The sequence below is a fragment of the Epinephelus moara genome, chromosome 18 (genome assembly GCF_006386435.1).
Source record: "Epinephelus moara isolate mb chromosome 18, YSFRI_EMoa_1.0, whole genome shotgun sequence".
Lineage (NCBI taxonomy): Eukaryota > Metazoa > Chordata > Actinopteri > Perciformes > Serranidae > Epinephelus > Epinephelus moara.
In genome coordinates, this window is record NC_065523.1 from 9,259,378 (window position 1) to 9,281,571 (window position 22,194).

Here is a 22,194-nt window from a genome sequence, read left to right on the forward strand (position 1 = left end):
AAACAACTTTTTGTGTTGGGGCTTCAGGACACTTGGATCACTACGGATGAGCATGTTGGAGATATTTTGTGGTTTCAATTTTGTGTTCTTGGACGTTAGTCTGGGGCGCCGTCAGCCATTAGGTGTGCTAGCCGCTCCCCCCACCGTTCTCCGCAAGGGATGTGAGGACACTAAAACTACACCTGAGCCTCCGTCGGCATATGGGTGAGTAGATAATGGCTGAATTTTCATTTTTGGGTGCACTATCCCTTTAAGTTATAGTATAGTATGTCGTAAAAAGTAGTTGAAAAAGTGTTGGCATACTATGTCATAAAAAATCCTAAGTCTTAGTATAGTATCTCATAACAGCATAAAAGTAACTTTTCTCCATTAAAAACAACTTTTTTTTTGTGGCCCATAGGACCACAGTCAGTCTGTGTCCAGGGGTGTGTTATACCTTGTGGGTGTCCGATGTAAAAGTGTTGTGGTGCTCCCTGCTGGGGGCCGTGTTGGGGGTTGGAGCTTCCACCCTGCTGAGGGGAGACGTAGTGCAGCATGACAGGTGGCAGGCCGTGACCTGCAGAGTGGTGAGGTCCTGACATGCCTGCAGTGACATGAGCCTGCAGAGGACACACAAGATGCCATATGAGAAACTGCAAACTGACGATGTCTTAAGAACCACACATCAATGACACCTCACGGATGTTCGGCGGTGAAATAACTATTCAGCTCCTTTACTTTAGTAAAAATACTGTAATCACACTGTAAAAATACTCCACTACAAGTAAAATTCCTAAACTCAAAACCTTAACTAAGTAAAAATATGCAGGTATTATCAGCAGAATGTGCTGTAGTACATGCTCCGTGCCAGTACTCCTGTCTGCTTCTCCAAACTCGGAGCTTAAGATCGCAATTCGCAAAGAAGGTTTGGCTCAGTTATGAATAAGCACATCAGGCAAGCCAGGAGGTTTATATGTGGCAACTACATCATGCAGAAACCTGTGTCAGCTCACATGAGAAAAAATTTTAGAAGGGTTTGGGGAAAAAGCATTTTGATCCTAAAACATGCGCGTTTTGACCAAAATTTTGATTTTTGAATTTAATATATAAAGTTCACTAATGGGAAGCTACGGAATGATGAAAAAACCAACAACACACAACTAAATAATAATAAGAACAATAGTATAGACAGGAAGGGTATGAAAAAACTCTAATCTAAAAAAATAACTAAAGCAGTCAGAGAAGTGGAGTAGAAGTTTAAAGTAGCATAAAATGTAAATAGTAAAGTACAAGTACCTTGAATTTGTACTTAAGTAAAGTACTTGAGTTAATGTTCTTAATTACATTCCAAAATTCTGAACCCCACCTCAGATTTTCTTAAAGACGATGTTTCCTAAGGGTTCATATTCACCTGAGTGAGTTGGCTGATGGAGGGGAAGCCGTGGGGCAGAGCCTGGTGGGTGGGGAGGCTGTATCCCTGCATGGTGTAAGAGGCCTGAGGGGAGCTGTGGCCCTGCTGCAGGTTAGGAGGGGTTGGGGCTGACAAACCTCCAGAGTGGAACATGGACTGAGGCTGAGGAGCAGCCTGATTCGACTGAGAGGAAAAAACAGACAACCCGAGTTTGAGTAAGTAATTTAACAGGAAGAGTCAAAGATTTTACATCAGAACATCACCTGTCAACCTAGTTTTCTTCAAGGTGTATTATTATTATCATTATTATTATTATTGTCATTGTTTTCTTTGTATATAGTTTTAAGGATTACAATTTGCAGAATAGTACTGTATGTTATGTTAAATAATGACCAAGGTAATCTTATTATAATATTTTGCCTGGTTCTGTCTTGAATTTACTACAAAGAGTGTATAAATTACTGACGACCATTTTACAAAGTACACTAAGGCTTTTCATAGGGACAAAATATTTCATCAACCAGGCAGCTGATAGTCACCGTAAATGTCAGTACAACATTACCTGAGTGTGTCCTGGACTGGGAGCTGTGTGCTGGGGAGGGGGCTGATTCCCAGTGGGGGTGCTGGAGGGCTGAGGATGATGGATGGAGCCCGAGTGGTGAGAGAACGACTGAGCTGAGAGAGAAAAATACAGGTAAAAGTGGGAATATTGCTCATTTACATGCAACTTTTAGGTGGTCTGGTATTTTCTAACATTTAAACAAAACATTACAGATATGCAAGTCTGTACATCATCCAGTGCCTTGTCTGCCTTCATACCACCGTACATTTACAATTTAAAATCTAATTTAAAGTGAACATAAACGATGATATACTGTTAAACCTGGAGCTGGCAATGCATTGTAATTAATGATTTTTCCTCAACTGTGGACAGACATTGGTGTATATAGGTGGGTAATTCTCAATCTAAATTCTTATTTATTACCAAAGGAATCCCACAAGGTTCAATACATGGACCATTTCTTTTTTATCATTTATTTTAATCACAATATTTCTATTGTTCATCTTTATGCAGATGACACTGTACTGCTGAGCTTAACTAAGCTTCAGAAAATCTGCAACTTTACTCTGCAACTTTACCTATGACAAGTCTTTCTGTACTGTTTTTTTCTTACATTCCCACTGACCTTGTTATTGCAGTATATATTATTATATATTTTCATTTAAATTCATACAACAGTGAACTCACACACAGACTTTATGTAAATAGTATATTTGGCAACCCATGTCAGCATTTTTCATTTTTATTTTTTCTACATTCATTTTCTACATTTATTCTACATTTCATCTACGCCAGAGGACGATGCCATCCGTGATCAAATAACTAGTGGACAATTCCCCTTTGGTCTACCCTACCCGTACCTGCTTGTTCTGCTACCACGGCCGTGGCAGAATCACCCTAAAGGGACGGTGTTGTGTCTAAGTCTGACCCCCTATCAAACACTGTTCCTGTAGCACCCCCTTTGGGGTTGCCTCAGATTTAGGTAAGGGGAAACACATAGACGAGGAAACAGTCTTCAACACAACACAGGCCCAGGATCTGCGGCGACAGTTTAGGCATTTGGTCTATGTTTTCAGAGAGTTGCAGGCGAATCTGAAGAAAATATACCGAATCTACTATTAAAGGTAGGATCTGGAGGATTTTCAAACATCAAAAATATAGACATATACAAATGAAATCCTGCTTAATCATCACCTATGGGCTTCTACTCATGTGTGGTGGTGACTCTGTTTGCAGAGCTCCTGCCCTTTAACTGTATTTTGTTGTTTTTGTGAGCTTGGACCGCTTCTGGGCGGAGATTTCCCCAGCCAATGAGAGAGCGCAGGTGCTGTGCCCGAGCGTGTCCGAGCGTGCACCAGCGCGAGCCTTGCCTGCACCTCTTCTGTGAAGCCTTCTTCCGTACCTCCGGGCTCCGTACACCTGGGAGAGTTGAGCCTGATAGGAGGGGCCAAATTTGAATGTGTGTTTACAAACAGCAACTGGAAAATCCTCCAGACCCTACCTTTAAATATGATAAAAACATGCATCCCATCTTTCCATTTCGTTTGATTTACCCTCCTCTCTCTGCGGTTCTCCTGGAGTTGCATTTTTTCCTCCCAAGTGCTAAAATTTCTAAAACCGCCCCTCCACTGTTAGAAATAGCCTAGTATTTCTGCTATTTGTGACTGTGTTTTTTTTATATATGTAGAGTACTTATTCCCCATACTTGTCACTTTTGTCTACACAGAGCGAAAGAGACGTGAGGACACACACACACACACACACACACACACACACACACACACACACACACACACACACACACAAAAGCAGGAAAACAGTGACAGATAAGCTTGGCTCTACATGTGATTAGAAAAGAGCATAATGATGTCATGTATAAAACAGTAATAGGAGTATTGAATAAATCAAAAAATTGTGTCAATGGTCACACAAATCCGATTTGTTGTTTGTCGCGGGTAGACCACTATTTGTGCTGGCAGGTAATGCCGGCCATCTCCATCGGCTACAACCACAAGAATATTTTAGAGCTGTAGGAAACACTGTATCATCAATGTTGTTATCATTATTGAGTATCATGTTTCAAAACCCGAAACGGCACAGTGAAAAAAAGAACTGCAGTGATGTTTATTTCCTACAACGGAGATAAGAGCTCAACGTGAGAGATACATTTTGGTGTAGGCTAACACAGGCTGCATGAACATTCTGCATCATATCCTTTCCTCTCAGAGTTCTGAATTCACAACAAATTACTTATTATTAGGGCAGATCACAACAAAACAAACTGTATTCACCACATTCATGATTTGTTGAGTTTTAAGGAAAACTTCTTGCTTTGCCTTTCAGTAGATTAGCTTACCATACATGCCCTGTTGTGGCCCCGGCGGGCCATCACTCTGGCCGGGGTACTGGGGGCCAGGAGGACCCATCTGCTGAGGAGGTGCCCCAGATGTCAGCATCCTGGCACCACCCTGCAGCATTGAGTAAACAGGCTGGAAATAACAAAAGAACCAGACAAGAGTATCAACAAACAAAGTCAAGTCAAAGATTTTATCAACTACTCAAAATATTTGTTTTAGTTTCTTAAGATACGATTTAACAAACATCAAAGAGTAGTTTGACTTCATGTGGTTCAATCCTAATATACATTTCTTTTTATTTTAGAGGCTTTTGACACACTATTACTCACATTTAGCCGATGAATAAGAATCACATTTAAATTTAAATCGATTTTTTCCCCTCCTAGTTAAAAAAAAATAATATTTGCGGCCTGGTAGCACATACCTGGGGTCCAAAACTTTCAGCATGTGAATAAACCCCAGCTTTTCCACGGTAGCCTATATATGGGCACCATATCTCTTGCAATATACATGGCGACTGCATCTGTGATCGCTTTCCACCGGACCCCTTTCTTATCATACGGCAGTGTTTCCCCTACCATCATATTGGATCACAACAGAAGTCATTTAAGGTTACCTTTCCTATAGAACAGGTCTATACCTTGTCCTTTTATTAAACAAACTAAATAGCCTTATGTTACAGGCTGAGCCTGATGTGTGTGGCTTGTGTGTGTGTGTGTGTGTGTGTGTGTGGAGCTGTGTATGTGTGTAGTTGATGTAGGAGGTATGAGACGTTAGTGCGCCGGGTGTGGTGTGTGACGTCAGACGGATGCGCCCCAGGAAGAAAGTGAGGCATGTGCTATGTTGTTTACATCGAGCAGCCACAGTGAAGAAGCCTACGCAGTTCTGCATGCTGTTTTTGAGTTATTTCCCTCTATGTAAAAGTCAGACACTGATGAGAGAGGCTGTGCATCATCCCTGCAGTGCTGAAAATAAAGTGCCGTTCTTTAACGCAGACGAAGTCCCGTTGTTTATGTGTTGTTGCCACAACGAGCTAACACAAGCTAAAAGAGCTAATGGTCTTCGGAGGTCCCTTTACTACGGTTTGGGGGTCTGCCAGCTTGGCGTTGGTAACACTTATTTATCTTATTGACACAAGGGCATGTCATTTATATCCCTACACGGTGCGCGTCTAAAATCCTCCTCTGCTCTCTGTGTCGCGCACGGCGGAGTTCGGCCCTGATGCGCACACACACACACACATACGGACACAGGTGAGCACACAAAAACACTGAAGAACTTGTTCCCTTTCTTGAGAAGGAGTTCTTCCTCGCTGCCATGTTGTTTGTGTATCAAGCGCGCGGGGGTGAGGAGGGAGCCCACTCTGAACTACAGGAGCCCATCGTGGAGCGGCAGTGGCGGATTTTAAATAGAAACTCAATTTTCATTAAAACAAATCTAAACTACAAATTTGAATTAATCGATAAAATCGATTTATCGCCCAGCCCTAACTTTAAGTATCAAAAGTAAAAGAGAAAGTTACCTTGACTGATATATTTATGATTTACATTATTTGATAGTTAATACTGAACCATCAATTTTAGATTATGTTCCTGTTGTAGCTGCTCGGGGTGGAGCTAATTTGAACTACTTTATAAACAGTAAGCTAGTTTAGTCCAGTGGTTCACAACCTAGGGGTCGGGCCCCTCAAAAGGGTCAACAGATAAATCTGAGGGGTCATCAGATGATTAGATAATAGACTTCATGTTACGTCTTTTTAAACTAATAGACATTACAACTGTGACAAGGAGTTCCAACTGCTTTTTTGTAGGGAGCCATGAGCCAAAGAGGTTGGGATCCACTGGTTAAATGTGCTTCATGAGCTTCAATGTTATGTCAAATATCAGTACCTGTCCGTGGTAGTGTGGAGGAAGGGCCTGGAGCACCTGACCGTACTGCAGGTAGGACTGGGGGTAAGGTGAAGCCACCAGGGGGGGTCCTGCTGCCGAGGCTGCAGCTGAGATCATGGGGGAAGCCTGGGAGGCATGGTGCTCTGGACGCTGTCCCACCACCGGACCTGAAACAGCAGAACACATGGTCACTACCACTTCAGAGGTAAGAATCATGTTGATAGTAATGTCAAAAGAAATGTTGATAGTACATCACAGAAAAGGTGAACAATAATGGATTTTGTCACTCCTAATATTAGTCTTTGTCTTTAATCTACTTGGTGATTAAAAATGTTTTGGAACCACAGTGGGATGTAAACAGGAAGTATAATGTTGCCATGGAGTCAGTGAATTACACTGTAGGCTACACTGGGAGCCTGTATTTGTTTACTCTTTCTTCACCATTCAAAGCATGCTGAATTAGCTACTAGCAGCTCCTGTTTGCAGTGTGCCCATGGATATACACACACAACTATTACTGAATTACTTTGATACTGAAGAAAACTTAAAAACATGATGATTCTCAGGCAACTTCTGCACCATCTTATTTCTGTCAGTTTTAAGAGGATTTGTAGACATTTACTCCAGATGGACATCAGATATAATGATACCCTCAGGAAGTGTGACTAACACTGAATCTAAAAATATGTGTCATGTTTGTGTGTTAACATTTCACTGAGTGATGAGTCTGAGAAAGACCATGATTTTTGGCACAAATTGCACCCTCATCACTTCCACAAACACTGCTGCAGCTTCAACTATTGCCAGTGATACGCAGGCCAAGAACACCAAACTATGTTGAATAATTTAAGGTTTTTAGAACACCTGCACGCACCTGTCCCTTTCACCTCAAAGTATCTTTGCCTCACGTTTCTCCATTCTCATGATTGCACAGACATCAATGATCAATTTGAATGAAATAAAAAAAAATTGTGTGTGTATGTTTACCTTTGGCTCTGGGGTATTTGCCCTGGTTGACAGTTGACATGGTGTACTGATACATCTGAGGAGCCTGAGAAGGAGTCAAGGGACACACTTTAATTACAGCTGTGTAAAGTTTTACGATGACTCTCTACTGCCATCTGATTAATGACACAACAATGGAATATATGTGTATAATAACAGTCTTGGTGACTGACACTACAAAGAGGGATTCAGACCTGGATCTGGTGTCCTTGGATGTGGAGGGGGGAGACGTAGGACAGGTAGTGCCCAGGTGGGTTGCTGTAGATGGCGCCTCCTCCTGGCTGTCCTGGAGGAGGCAGAACTAAAGAGGGGCTCGGGGGGGTTGGTCGAGGAGGGGTGGGGGTCGGCGCAGGCTTCTGTCACAACACGGGGAAAGAAATACTGTCAGAGAGGAAAATCTAAAGCTGAATTTAGAAGTTTTGGACTATTATACAACCCCTACATATAAGGTTTCACATAGAGCAGTTCAACACTTATCAATTGTATAACAATCGTGAAATCAAATTAAACATCATGTTAAAGTGTCAAATTATTCACAAACTACAATCAAACTACAAGTGAAACCAAAAAGTGGGTGTTTGTTTTACCATCAAACTAACCTGGACTGCGTTAACTTTTATGGGAAGAAATTCTTTTGCGTTTGGATTCAGTGTTGAGTTTTTCACTTGCCTGCAAAAAAGAAAACAGAAATGGTCATTAAATATATACGTATATCAAAAACAACAAACAGCTAAAACATAACAGCCATGTTGTTTAAGGTACGGGTGGGACGATGAAAAATGATTCAGGAAGTCCAGTTTGAGTAACAGATTTTTGAGTTTCAGGGTTTATCAGACGCAGTTACAGAAAGGATTACTTTTGCCTCAGCCTCAAGTAGCCATTAGAGGAATTGCAATTTTTGGCAATTCCACTATGGCTTAATTTTTCAGCCTTGGGGCGCTGCTGCTTTATGAACCCCCACTAATCAAATTCAGCAAGTTTGTTTTGAATGGGAAATTTTGGTATTCTTAAAGTTGAAAAATACCAAAGTTTCCCATTCTCATACTTATGTGCATTCTGACTATGCAAACTTTCACCATCTTCACTGTAGAGATTCAGGAAAAGTGTCTCCAGTTTTCCAAATAAACTTTAGTTTTATATAAATTATTTCACAACCCAGACTGATAGTAAAACACATAAAGTAACACCCTGGATTTGCTACTGTAGCTAACTGGTTTGTTTACACGTGTGAGGCTGTGCAAATTTAATATGATCCACAGTCAGAATGGACACCCCACACCTTCCTGATATCTACAACTTTTTCCTCTAACTTTCTGAAACTGACAAGCTGACATTCATGTCTACTTTCCTTTCATTTATCATGTTTGCCTGTTTTCACTACCTGAGAGAAAACTTTGTAATAGTAATGCAGCACTTACACTGCAGCTGCAGACGCAGACTCTGGTCGTTCACCGCTTTCTGAACAGCCCTCCTCACTGCTGGGGGCCGACTGGGTTGTCCCTGGCTGCAGCTCGTCTGGCCCTGAGGCCTGGGGGCCGACAGGAGCTGTGGGGGTCGAGGCAGCAGGGGTCGTGGTGGAGGCAGCTGCCTCTGCTGTCTGCTGCAGATCTTGGGCAGAGGAGGTGAGAGGTTTCAGCGGCACAGGGGAGGAGGAGGATGAGTCAGCAGGTGAGGAGGAGCTGTGCTGAGGAGGATCTGAAGAAGCTGGGCTCGCTGATGGAGAGGAGGTGGGCTGCAGCTGAGAAACATACAGGAAGAAATACAAACATGAACAACTGACACCTCAGATACTGGTTTTTAACACTTTATAACTTCACTATTTGCTGACTTCTTCTGATACACAGTAAAGGTGCAGTTTGCATCCACGTCTGTCAAGACTCATGTAATAATGAAGACTTTGAAGGAATGTAATGAAAGGTAATAAGTGTATTTTTGGGGCGAAATGTGGATGCTTTACACACATCTTCATCCCAAATCAATGTTTTATGTGTTGATTCAAATAACCAAATCTTTTCCATGTCTTATTTCTTCGATATTCATTCATTTTTTCTTTCTTCCTGCGGTTTCTACCGTTTTTTTCCCCTGTTAAAGGGTTTTTTTGGGGAGTTTTTCCTTATCCGCTGCGAGGGTCATAAGGACAGAGGGATGTCGTATGCTGTAAAGCCCTGTGAGGCAAATTGTGATTTGTGATATTGGGCTTTATAAATAAAATTGATTGATTGATTGATTCTTTTATTAATTTACTGTAAATATAATACACACATAGGATTGCAATGGTAAAATTAAACACTCCACTCCATCCTTCATGAATTAATCCATCAATCCCTCACCTGTAGATTTCTGAACATAATAAACTCACTCATAAATTAACATTTACAGTAATTAACTCTAAATCTTAAGAAATAACATCATTAACTTTGATCTACTGTGGCTGTGATTGAACTGTATATGCACATCGCTTTAGAAAACAGCATCTGCCAAATCAATAAATGAACACATATTTATTCCTGAACCCTCAGACAGGAACATGAGCCCTGTATGACCCCTGTCCCCTCAGTATCACATCATTCTCACCCTGAATTCTTTGCCGAATTTGCGGAGCTCTTCCTCCAGTTGGGATCTCTGCTGGACCGAAGGAGCTGCGAGATAGAGACAGAGAAGTAGATGAATGACTCATCAGATTCACCACAGTGGGATTTTTAAGACTAACATAAGAATGACTGTGTGCGGATCACAGCTACCTAAAGTCAGTGTTTTCTCACATCAAGTATAAAAGGGACGAATGTAAATGCCGTGAAGGACACAAGTCTTTTACCTTTGCTGCTCTTTGCTTCAGACAAACTTTCAGTTCGCTCTTTCGCTGCTGTGCTGAGGATCTCATTCACTGTGGAGGATGGAGAGAGGACTGAAACACACTTACAAAGAAAACACTGACATGTAGAACATACCAGCATTGTGGATTCTCAAGTTCTGACTACTCTTAGACATCCATTTTTCCATTTATAGGGGACATATTAAGAGAAACAGACTTTTTCACAGCTTTTCAACAAAACCACGTGATATCATCTTACATTTTGGATATTGTTATATCTTCAGTGTTGTCTTTTCCTGGTTTTAAAGGCTGCATTACAGTAATTACAGTAGACTATTATGGCTGTGCTATTATTTGCCTTTACCCACTTAGTCATTATATCCATATTACTGAATTTATACTAGGAACTCATTGTGTACACATTTTATGATAGCACCAATAGTCAACCCTACAATGTCGTTACCATATTGATATCAAGTTATTTGCTAAAAAATATAGTGATATGTATTTTTTCACTTTTTTCAACAGTGTGAGAAAGACGCTCATCCCCGCTGTTTTTCTCCTGCTCCATCAATTAGAAAACCCGTGTACCACAAAGCCAGTCAGATAATTATTAATTAAATGTTAAATAGCAGACTTCAACTTCTCTGGATTGAGCACTTGCACGCTTGTTTACAAAACGTTACTTTTAGTTCACCTCATCCTTTTGCAGAAGTCTCATGATTTTTTTAATTACATACTGCTGTTTATATTTTTCTCAAGACTTGGTCGTGGTGTACATTTTACACTGTCTGCATACTAAATGCTCTAACTTCAAGTTTTTTCCACTTGTGATATTGATTTTCATAATCAATTCTTTGTATAGTAGGTTATAAAGGAAAAAAGCCAAACATTTGCCTCTAAAATGTGAATATTTTCTGCTTCTCAGTTTTATTTCATTGTAAATTGAATATCTTTGAACATCCAAAAAAATTATCAAGAGATTAATTGAGCAAAAAATTCTAATTATTTATGGCCCTAAATTCGTTCTTTTCTTTAATTTCTTTGTTATTTTTACCTCCATTTCTAATGCTGTCAATAATACAATTTCACTCTGTTCAGATTCATATATTAAATGTTTTGCAGCATTAATTATCTTATTATTCTGCTGCTGCAGTGACTTTATTTCTCCACAGCAGCTTCTGAACTTCACTTTTATTTCATCTAAAATTATCTGCAGACACATGAAATCTTTCCTAAATTGTTATTTCTGTTGTTTAAGGAGCTGAGAGTCCAAAAAGCCCTTTGCTTACTTAAAGTTGTTCGGTTTAACATTTTCATTCAGAAAATGGGAATTCTTATTTTCTTTACCAACAACAAAATGGAGATACAACTATTGGCTCAACAAATGTAATTGTATAGACATAATATTGAGAGTACAAACAGTTAATCGTTTAAACTCTTCAGGTTAAAGAACTTCTCCATATAACTGAGTTTCAATGTCAACATTTTTGAAGCCTTACCGAAATATACATATAACCCTAGACCTGAAAACGAAAATAAAAACTGTCTCACCATCGACAGGGAAGAGCGGGGTGGGGCCAGAGGGTTTAGTGGTGGTGGTTGCCGTGGCGACTGTGGAGGAGAAGGAAGAGGAGGAGTCCAAGAAAGTGGGGCCGACCAGGGGGAGGTCCTGGGAAGAGGCGTCTGGTTTTGGAGCACGAGAGACTGGAGGGAAGAGAAAGAGGGCAAAACTGAATCTGTCTTCATGATCAAAGATTCATGAAAGAAATTTCTCTCTTTCTCTGTGTGTGTGTTGGACCTACCTGCAGGTGAGGACTGGGAGTTTGGGGTCCGCAGGTTTCTGGTGCTCTGAAGTCTCTGGGCTTTGGGGGAAGTTCTGGATGTGACTGAGAGAGGGAGGGAGGGAGGGAGAGGGAGAGAGAGAGAGAGAGAGAGAGAGAGAGACAGAGAGAGAGAGAGAGAGAGAGAGAAGCAGTTAAAGCCAACACACACATACACAAACACACTAACAATAAATCGTATTTCAAATTCATTTTTAAACCCATCAATCTCTATGATCCTTTCTTTACCAGGCAAAATAAGATTTTCCTGCTCCTTGTTGGTAATGGAGCATGTAAATCAAGTTGTGCTGTGACTGTTAGTTGCTTTTTTTCCTTCCTGGTGTTGTGTATTACCATGAGTGGATCAAATGAAAAAAAGAAATGAAATAACTGTACTTTTTGCTCCACTTTATTTGATAACTTAAGTTACTTACAGATTGCTATTATTAATACAAAATATAATCAGATGAAAAAAAGATGATGTATTATTATTATGGATTAAACTGCCCAACAGTATATAAACTAATTAAACTGAGCTCCACACATGAACACATTAATGCATCAATAATTATAACCCAGGAATATAATATTTATGATTCTGCAATGAGCCATTCCGCATCATGAGCACTTTTCCTTTTGGTACTGTAAGTACACTTTGATGCACGCTAGCCTGGCTAGCTCCTGCAGTTTTTGTGTTTGACATCTCTCTGACTGCACCTGTATGGGCGGAAGAATTTAAACCTTTGATAAGTCTGGTGACCCGAGTAGGTGAGCAGAGGTCTAACTATGTGTGGATCTGCATGGCCTTCAACACGACAGTGAGGCTCCTTTATTTAAATAAAATAACATGTACATATATTTAGGTTACCTCCGTTAACAGACGAGCGAGATGAGTCGGCCAGTGCCTGTGGGTGGGAGACGGAGTGCGGGAGGACGTGATTGGTGCAGGGAGGGCTGCCGGCAGCTGGCGGGCTGCTCTGTGATTGGTGAGGAGAGTAGGCCGTTCTGATGGTCAGTGGGTTGCTCCTATCAGAGGGCGGTTTGGGGGATGACGAGCCAGGCGGTGGGTGTCTGGAGGAGGTAGGTGGAACAGTTCGACCGGAGGTGCCAGCCCTGCCAGACAGACCGATCTCTCGAGCCCGCTGCGGGAGAGGAATGTATTTACCTTCCCTGGAAAACCAGATGGAGGAAAAAAGGCAGTGAGAGGAATTCTGGGAAGTTGATGGGATAAAGTTCTGTTTTTAATCACAGAGAAATTTATGTGCATCTGGTGCACGGCCAGCAGAGCAAGTTTCAGAGTGAACACAGACAGGAACATAATTTTAGACTTTTTCTGGATGGTGCCATGAACTAAGTTCTCTTGATATATTTAAATGTTTTTCTTCTACATAAAAATCTTTGTTTTATTTTAACTTTTGTTTAAGTTGCAATTAGACAATCTAAAAAAAGAATTCTTGTCTGAATAAGACTTATTCTGTACTATCAAATAACTGTAGGCCTCAGGTCGTATTAATTCGCTTTAAAATTATATTTAGTCTGTAATGATCTGTACAATTTCCCAAGTGTAACCTACTCTACCTTGTACTTCACTGGTGTGCTGTCATAAAATGCACTGTCACTCTGATCTTTTGGCGTCCTGTTGCCCTTAGTAAACGAAAGTGTTGTTCTCCTTGTTGACGGAAAATGTGTCGTGCTGATGCCAAAACACCTATAAAGTCATGTATGGAGTGATTTTAGATTGAACAATATGAATGGAACACTTGCGGATGAGGAACCTGTTTGCTGACTTTATAAAATGCTTTATGCTAACATGATAACGAGGCACTGCAAATGGACAGAAACAGATGAATTCTACAAAAAAGCTTAGGGTATACATATTATGGTACGTTGGCTACAAGTCAGTTTAAACAATTTTATGTGAGTTATTTTAACTTAAGCTTATTTGAATAAAGTGACAGCCCTAATATTTAGAAAACCACATAATCAACTCTTGTTCTGTGGGACGATTCTTTATTACTGCTCTATATCTGTGTTCTTGTACCAGCCCCTTTTTCTAACTGAGGAAACACACAGGTCATCTAACAGCACGTTATTAATGCTAACCTTATAAATCACAAGTTTGGTAAAGAAAACAAATTTAAGTCAGTCAATAACTCCTGCTCCCCTTCCTCTGGGACTTTTGGCACAGATTTCTCCAAAGTTTATCTCTCACAGACAAAATCAGTGTATGTTCTTCTTGCCTGCCAGTGGACGTGAACCCAGGGCTCGCCCTGTCCTCCCTCTCTCGAGCCACTGAGCTGTATTTTTCTTCCTCGCTCCGGCCCTCGTCGTTCTCCAAAGACACCCGCCGGCGGTACTGCAGGCTGCCCTCAATCTCATTAGCTAAGCGGGCTGCTCGTGCTTCCCGCTGTCGGAAAACGTCTGAGTTCCCCTTCTCCAAAGGCATGCTGGGAGACCATACAAGACACAAAAAATAAGTCCTAGAAGTAAATGAGACCCTATACTCATTAGGAAAATGTCTACTGAGGTAATAAATCAAGTGAGAAGTGGGGTCATTTGGCAAACTATGAAAATAATGAAATAATAAACCCAGGAGGAAAAGTCGGGTTTTGTTTGTAATAGTGTCGAGGGATGAATTCTCTTTGCGAGTTACTCTAGATAAAGTCACTTTGCATAAAAGCATTAAACTGTGAAACTTTGACTCACGTGTACATGGAGAGGCTGGAGTCGTAGGTAGACTTCACGCCATACGTCTCCTCATTAAACTTAAACATCTCGTTGGCGTCCCAGCCGTTTGACTAAGAAAGAAAGCACACAATGAAAACATGGAAGGTGCCCTCTCTCTGCAGTCATCTTTATACTGGACACAGTGGAGAAAGGCATAGTTTCAAAACACTGATCCTACTGCAACACACTTTATTCTGCCATCAGCAGGCAGAATGCTTGTAAGACTTTTAACATGTTTCCACCAAAATTAGAGCATATATGCAGGTTATTAGACTTGGGAAGACCTGCTAAAAATCAGTGATATGTCAGTAGACCAGAGCTGAATCAGTTAGTTATTCCATCTCTCTCTCAAATTTGGAGCAGACCAATTTAGGAATGATGTTTGAGCTCTGCTTGGACAGAGACAAACGGACTTTGTGGCAGCACATCGTTGCATTGTGCCTGAAAATGGGTGAAAATTTGCACGTCCACCAGGGTGTCATTTTTCCATCCCTGCCAATCAGAGCAAATCTAGCTGAAGCTGATAAACACCTGTTACGATTGTAGAGTCATTTGTCCCAGGAGTGAATGCCGATTGTAACCTTTCCCACTAGAGAGGAAATAGTGAAATACTGGAAAACAGTTGTTGGTACTATATCTTTTTTTTTTTTTACAGTTTTAATTTTATACTTGTTTTTAAGATCTATACACACTGTGTGTGCTTTCAGAATCTGTGTTGTGCGATTATTTCCAATCAGTGTATTGTCTTGTCTTGTATGTGGAGCCACGTCGAAGAAGATTTTCTGTTACGACAGACAATAAAGTTTTCTGAATCTGAATCTTCTGAATCTGAATCTGAGATTGTTGGACTGAAGGTACCTCATCAAGCAAAATTGTGTGTGCTCGGCATATATCCAGTGAACTTTGCTACTAGTTCACAACAGACAATTCTGATTGACTTTGGACTCCTGCAGGCCAGGAGAATGATAGCTCTAACTTGGAGAAAAATGGACCTTCGAGAAGCATGTGGGTGAGGGAGATGGCATTTTGTGTCGTATTGGAAAGACTGACTTATATAACTAGAGGAAGAGCAGGAGAATTTGAAAAACTATGGAAACCTTTATTGGAATTTCTTATAGACTTGCACCGATTTATCAGCAGTGCTCGGAATCGGGCCGGTTTCACATGATCGGCCATGACCTCCGACCAGCCGGTCAGTCTAAAATATGCCGATTTAAAATGCTGGTCAAATTCCCACCGCGCCGCATGATTGACATCGCGTAATATCAGCAGCGCACACACACACACAAGTGCAGCTCAGGCTTGAGCGATGTGAGGAAGGAGGCCTCAGGGACACACTGGTGTGGGTAGAACAACTATGGAGTAAATGATTCCGGCCAGAGAATCAGGGTCGAGAGGATACTTTAATTTTCAATGCAGGAGGTTCACAAGTGTACCGTGTGTGTGTGGTTCTGAAATAAACAAAAGGAAAAATAGCTTTACACTCAATTCTTACAAATATGCATATACAATCTGTAAACATGGGCGGCTTCTCACCTTAATCATTCATGCACACACATCAAAAGAGAGAAGGAGAAAGTTGTTAATTGTCCGTGTTAAACTTAACGGAGCGGAGCGCTTGAAACTGACGAGGCGCATGTCCGCGTCCGCATGCGCGCTTACTGACCGGAGCATTCTCACGGGAGCGGCAGCCTGTACAAATGTAGGTAGGTAGGTATGTAGGTAGGTACTTCATTACTCCCTCAGGGAATGTGCACCAAATATGAATGTTCCATGGCAGCCTGTTCAAATGTGTTGTTAAAATAAGAATGTCCATAACACTGCATTTTGTAGATGTAAAGCCCTGTGTGAATTTTATTTTTTTTTTCCTGTTAAAATGTTCTGATAAAGGAAAGATAGAAAATACTGCAATATCTTGTGTGCTGTAAAGTGGTTTGAAAAAAATGAAATCGGAATCGGCCGTCCAAACACTCTGAAAATCGGAAATCGGTATCGGCCCAAAAAATTTGTAATCGGTGCAAGTCTAATTTCTTAGATATCGGGGAACACAATCACTATGAAATAGCTGTGTGTAGAGTGTATTTATGGTGTTATCATCTTTCATTTTGTCCTTTTTTTTCAAATCTGATGTGTTTTGTTTCATTTTGTTTGTTTGTTGTAACTTATTTATTTATTTTTCTTTTTTTAAATATGTGCATTATTGTGAATGTTTGCTTTGTCGTCTGTATGTGTGAAATTTGTGGGGGAAAAAAAACAACAAAAAAAGAGAAAATAGTGGGGGGGTTTTGTGCAGTGGAAAGGGGCTAAAGTCAGACTTCCTTTCACGGTAATATGTATGTGTCTTCGTGTGTGTGTGTTTTTTGTGCATGTCCTTACTGTGTCTGCCTCAAGCTCGAAGTTCTCTCCATTCCCATTTCCGTCCCACCTCTGTAGGACCTTCTCCCGGTGTTCCCCGTTTACCCGCGACGAGCTGATGGCCGTGTCAGTGAACGTGTCTGAAAGCACACACACAGACACACGTATACACACATGGGTCAACAATAAATAAAACTAACTCTCAAAGAGACTGTTACACTGCCACTTCCAATAAACTACACAAAAACATCTGTACAGCTTCAGTGCACACAGTTGTTGTTGGCTCTTTCATAAGGAGTGTGATGGAGGTGTAATCTGATGAAACTGCAGGTAATAATACATTCAGTACAAAACATGATATTGCTTCACAATCATTCATGGGTAATTTGACTTTAGGGAAAACGTAAAAAGCCAGGACACATCTCTCAAAATATTTTTTATACCTAAAGATGGCTAATGTTTTCATTTTTAAATTGTACAACAAATCATCAGCAGTCAGTGAAAGCAGTCTCAGTTTCCCTTCAAAGGAAAAGTTCAACTTTGTTTTTCTTTTTTACAAGAGTGAGATCAAAAGATAGTTCTTAAACTTCATGTGGACTGACAGAAGTACTGGACGCATGGATATACTTAAATTCATTAGAAAAAGAAAACAACAAAGAAATGGTTTCAGCATGTAACTCCTCCTTAAACTACAAACTGTTTTTTTTTTTAATCCCTGTTATGTACAGATTAGAAAAAATAGATACAAAGTGTTAATTGGTGATCTTTGGAGGTTATTCTGCCTTTTTTAACTTTTCAATATCAACTTTACTTCCACACCATAAAGATCAACAACCCCTACATGTGTCTGTTTACCTCTGACAGCAAAGTTTAAGTCGACATCGCGGCAGGTCATGGTCACAAGGTCATTGGGGCTGAAGATCATGGTATCAGTGATTTCTTCAATCTTGGGTAGGAAGGACTGGGTTCCTCCTCCTCCTTCCTCACCTCCCCCTCCTCCTCCTCCTCCTCCATCGCTCTGTTTATGAACAGCATCCACAGCCAGCTCGCACTGATCATAGACAGAAGAGTGCACACAGATATATCAGTTATTGCAGCAGCTCTGAGCACTCGTGTCATTTCTGTAAAGGATTCCGAGAAAATCGGTGCAGTTTAACAAGACTTTTTACCTGAGAGCTTAAAGTCTTGAAGATTCCTTCATATGCTGCGCCGTTTTTCACTCTCACATCACAGGTGGAGCCCTGAAACCAGCAGTGAGGAAAGATTCAGTCTGTTTGTAGGTGGTGAGACTTCAGACAGATAGACAAGTACACTACTCACCACGACTGCTGTGAGGAAATGAAGCATTCTGGCATTGTTGTAGACGCCTTCAAATACCTGCAGGAACAGGTGATATGTGAGCATGTTGTGCAGTGGAGAAGAAACTGCAGCAACAAACTGCTACAACAGAATTCTGTAGCATCCATAGCATTGTTTAATGGAATAATATAAACTTTTTTAGGCCAATATTGATGACAATATTTGAGAGTTTAAAACATCTTTTTTTTTTTTTAATGAAAGGGGCAAACACTTTTATATTCTTTCACTTAAGTGTTGAGTTGAAATAATTAGTTTGTTAATCAATTCGTCAGTTGACAGAAAAATTATTGGCAGCAATTTTGTTATATTATTATTTCACAAGTAATCTTTCAAGGGAAAAGAAAATCAAAATGTGCTAATATCCAGCCTCATACATTTTTAGTTTTCTGTTTTTTTCATTTATGAGAGCAAATACACTGTATTTGGGTTTTGAACTGTTGTTTACACAAATCAAGGAATGTTCCAACCTTTCATAGATAAATCAATAATGACAATTGATTGTTAGTTGTAGCCCCGATGTTATCAACAAATTGTGACCAAGATCTAGTGTTGGGGACACTTCACATTGTAAAAATAATCCTGTCAGCACACTCTGGTGGACAAACTTTGTAATTGAGACAGTTTCTGAACAATTCTTGTAATTTGTCTTATCAGCTGACATTTAAGTCAATACCAGTACATCTGTCACAAGCTAATATTTATCAGTATCTGTCATCAGTAATTGATCAGGTGTTAATGTACACATAAGTCTAAGTTAGAGATTATGTAACAAATGTGTTTTGTCTGTTTTTTAGGATACAGGACAGGTTTTTTTTTTGTTTGTTTTTTAAATTTCAAACACTTTTGCACTCCCACAAGACTCTTTTAGACTTTATGATTTGTCACTTCTGCCTGCTCTGTATACTGCATGTCTGTCGGTTGTCTGTTGGTCTTCCTGAGGTTTATCACCATTAAAAAGGTATTTGAGATAATTAAAATTGGCTCAAACTTGATGAACTACGACAGTAAAATGCTATTTTCATATTAATGCATAAGTATTAGCAGCACAATGTACATCCCTTTTGCTCATACATGTACTAAATTGTTATTTACATTGCAGATTATTCTTTCTGCAATTACTATCTACCACAAATACCTAGTTTTATTTCATACTTTTCTTATGTTACATTTTATACCTTAAGTTTAACTTTTGCACTATTTGTCTTAGAATTTCATTTTTACTTGCATTTTGTTTTTACATATTTAATGAGCAGGACTTTTCCTTGCAATTACGTTTTACACTTGTGTATTGCCACTTCAGTTTAAGTAAAGGAATTGAATACTTCTTCCATCACTGATCGCTGTCATTAATTTAGGGCGTGATGGCAGTTTTAGAAGCCATCTTTTTGTTTACATTTGATGCACGGACTGTGCCTATTAGGACACTTCAGCGGACTGGGTTTTCATTGTTAGTCATGAGAACAGCTAAAGAACTGGATGTTTACAGGACGATCTGCAGCTTATTATTCTCCCTGACCACAAAAATCACTCTCACTTTTCACATGGATCCTTGGAAAACATGACAACACCTAGCTGTGATAAATGATTAATCACGTTTATATTCTGAATAAATACACTGAGCTGTCACCACTTACTAAGCTGCTTACAGGAGTTGACTGTGATGGAGGCTTCATTGTGTTCCTGGTCCTGCAGAGGGGAGAGAAACAAATAAACATCAGCTAAAAGGTTTCAACTCCACTGCTCCCTCAGTGAGAACAATAAACACAAGCCTCCAACATGCAGCACCACAGCCTTACTAGCTAACATGCGAGCTCCTCAAGCGTTGACACTGCATGATCTGGTGCAAATTAAATCAGCTATTATAATCTAAACTGTCTCTCTAAAAGATAAAGTACGGAAAGCTAAATGTTATTGTTGTACAGAATGGTAAAAATCCGCTAGCTAAGTCAGCTAACGTCGCTAGCTTAGCGTAGACGTCGACTTTTAGCAACAGAGACACAAACGAACCGCAAGAAACGATGTCGGCATCACATTAGAAACTGACAGCTGAGCAAGTCTAAGTATTTAAGTTATACTTTTTAGTCATGTGCATCCCTGTTATTCCAGTCTCGTCGTTTCAGTGAAAAGTCACACGGTTTGACAGGCCAAAACACGATACACCGCTGAAAAACAACAAAACACGGCGACAGGTGCGTTTGATTTGGCAACACCCGGCAACTGCTGTACATGTGATACGAGTCGGCTCTGGCAGACGGGCTGGTTCCAGGCGTTAGAAATCAACGAAAATATTAAAATGTACTTACAAATACTTAATTATGATTAAAAATGGCCATTTTTCACGATGAAAGTACTGCCGAAATCGGAATCATACCACATATGAAGTGCAAGTCGAAAAATACCGGGCTTAACCGAGGTACTGTAACCAACGTACCAATCGCAAACCCCGCCTACTGATTTAATCTTAAATCTGATTGGACAAAACTTCCTATCAGTCATTTCTGACATTTTTCTCTCATTGGTTTAGTTTCATGTCAATCATTTATCCGACGAGCTGTCCTGACAGAGGTCATGTAAGGAAACTGATGCTAGAGAATGTTGTTCATTAGTTTTAGAAAGGAAATTACGAATTAGAATTTATTGACACAAATATGAGCTGGATTAAATATAGTTTTATCCCCATGACAAGCAATAGAAAATATTTTAAAAGCTCCTTCTTAACTGATGAAAAGGGAATGAAGAAAAAAGAATACAGCAACAAGAAAAACAAAACTATAAATACACTAAACATAAAGTGTTTTAAGTACATAGCTACTATTTTACTAAATATTAAAATAGCATAAAATGTCATTCCTGACCTCAGAAACAGTAGAGACGAATAATAACTTCAATAATAATAGCTTTATCCTTAGCTTTCAACCACATCTCACCGTTTTCACATGCAGAGGAAGACAGTGCAATGTGGTTGAAAGCTCATTATAGTCTTAAATTTTTGGCCACTACAACAGCTTTAGACAACAAGGAATAGGCAGTCTGTTGGTTGTTCTTCTCCCTCATTAGCCAGACATCAAACCAGTGGCTGTTGTATGAATGTGACATTTTGTGAGACACGACCTTTTGCCCCTGAGATTATGAATAATACCTATTAAACTCTACATTGACCTACTGTGTTATTCACACAGTCAATCTGTCAATAAACATAGACGCCCTGCTCTAGATCAGGTTACTGACTGCAAAAGTGATCAATTTTACTCTGACGACCAAATCTCAAAAATGACTAAAAAAGTGTCTGGAATAGGCCTATAGGATTTCGCAAAATCTTGTGGATTTTTAAGTTTAAATTGTTGTTTTTTTAATCCATGAAATGAACTCGAACCACTAAACCTCTTCAATCTGACCACGAGGTAGACTGCACAGGGCCCCCACAAAGAAAGAAAGAAAAAAAACCTGTACAGACTCAATATTTAGTCAAGTTGTACCATTATCCTTCAATGTTGCCAGAGGGTCACTTACACTTTTCTGGATTGGAAAATAAATATAAAAGCCAAGTTCCAACAGTATTTTCCCCTGTAATGGAAGACTGTGGGGACATCGACTTAATTAAAGTTTGAATCATTTCATTCTTCTTTTGGAGCCCAAACGATTTTAAATCTGAATAATAAATCTGGTGAATTACATTGTTTTTAATATCTGGTGAAATAGTTATTATTGAAGGAAAAAAAGAAAAATGACAATATAAAAGCTGATTTATAACTTTTCAACAGAAGTGCATCCCTAATAGTGTATGTGATTTACAAATAACATTTCCATCTTTGAGAGTGAGAAAAAAAAGACCACACGCTGTTGTATGTTTCACTATATTTATATTATATCATTAAATTCAATGTAGTACCTGAAACTAACCACACAGGGTGGACA

The 22,194-nt window shown here is 39.9% G+C and overlaps 1 protein-coding gene across 7 annotated transcripts in view; it reads right to left on the bottom strand.

Moving 5' to 3' along the window:
- The window catches only part of atxn2l (ataxin 2-like), a 23,743-nt gene extending 3,128 nt beyond the window's left edge, over window positions 1-20,615 (bottom strand). Inside the window, exons 1-22 of one of the 7 annotated variants that reach the window (XM_050070154.1) lie at window positions 20,355-20,479; window positions 19,914-19,965; window positions 18,241-18,297; window positions 18,090-18,161; window positions 17,776-17,971; window positions 16,942-17,060; window positions 14,545-14,636; window positions 14,079-14,285; window positions 12,707-13,008; window positions 11,821-11,904; window positions 11,570-11,722; window positions 10,019-10,087; window positions 9,778-9,842; window positions 8,622-8,941; window positions 7,803-7,872; window positions 7,398-7,559; window positions 7,186-7,249; window positions 6,199-6,365; window positions 4,309-4,441; window positions 1,953-2,065; window positions 1,391-1,573; window positions 437-599 (exon numbers count right to left, since the gene is read on the bottom strand). In XM_050070154.1, coding sequence (XP_049926111.1) covers window positions 437-599; window positions 1,391-1,573; window positions 1,953-2,065; window positions 4,309-4,441; window positions 6,199-6,365; window positions 7,186-7,249; window positions 7,398-7,559; window positions 7,803-7,872; window positions 8,622-8,941; window positions 9,778-9,842; window positions 10,019-10,087; window positions 11,570-11,722; window positions 11,821-11,904; window positions 12,707-13,008; window positions 14,079-14,285; window positions 14,545-14,636; window positions 16,942-17,060; window positions 17,776-17,971; window positions 18,090-18,161; window positions 18,241-18,297; window positions 19,914-19,965; window positions 20,355-20,371 — 2,860 coding nt within the window. In that variant the 5' untranslated portion in view covers window positions 20,372-20,479. Of the gene's footprint in view, window positions 1-436; window positions 600-1,390; window positions 1,574-1,952; window positions 2,066-4,308; window positions 4,442-6,198; window positions 6,366-7,185; window positions 7,250-7,397; window positions 7,560-7,802; window positions 7,873-8,621; window positions 8,942-9,777; window positions 9,843-10,018; window positions 10,088-11,569; window positions 11,723-11,820; window positions 11,905-12,706; window positions 13,009-14,078; window positions 14,286-14,544; window positions 14,637-16,941; window positions 17,061-17,775; window positions 17,972-18,089; window positions 18,162-18,240; window positions 18,298-19,913; window positions 20,480-20,582 lie in introns of those variants that run through there. The other 6 variants (XM_050070156.1, XM_050070158.1, XM_050070159.1 and 3 more) reach the window with 6 other exon arrangements.
- Between the last annotated feature and the right edge of the window lie 1,579 nt (window positions 20,616-22,194).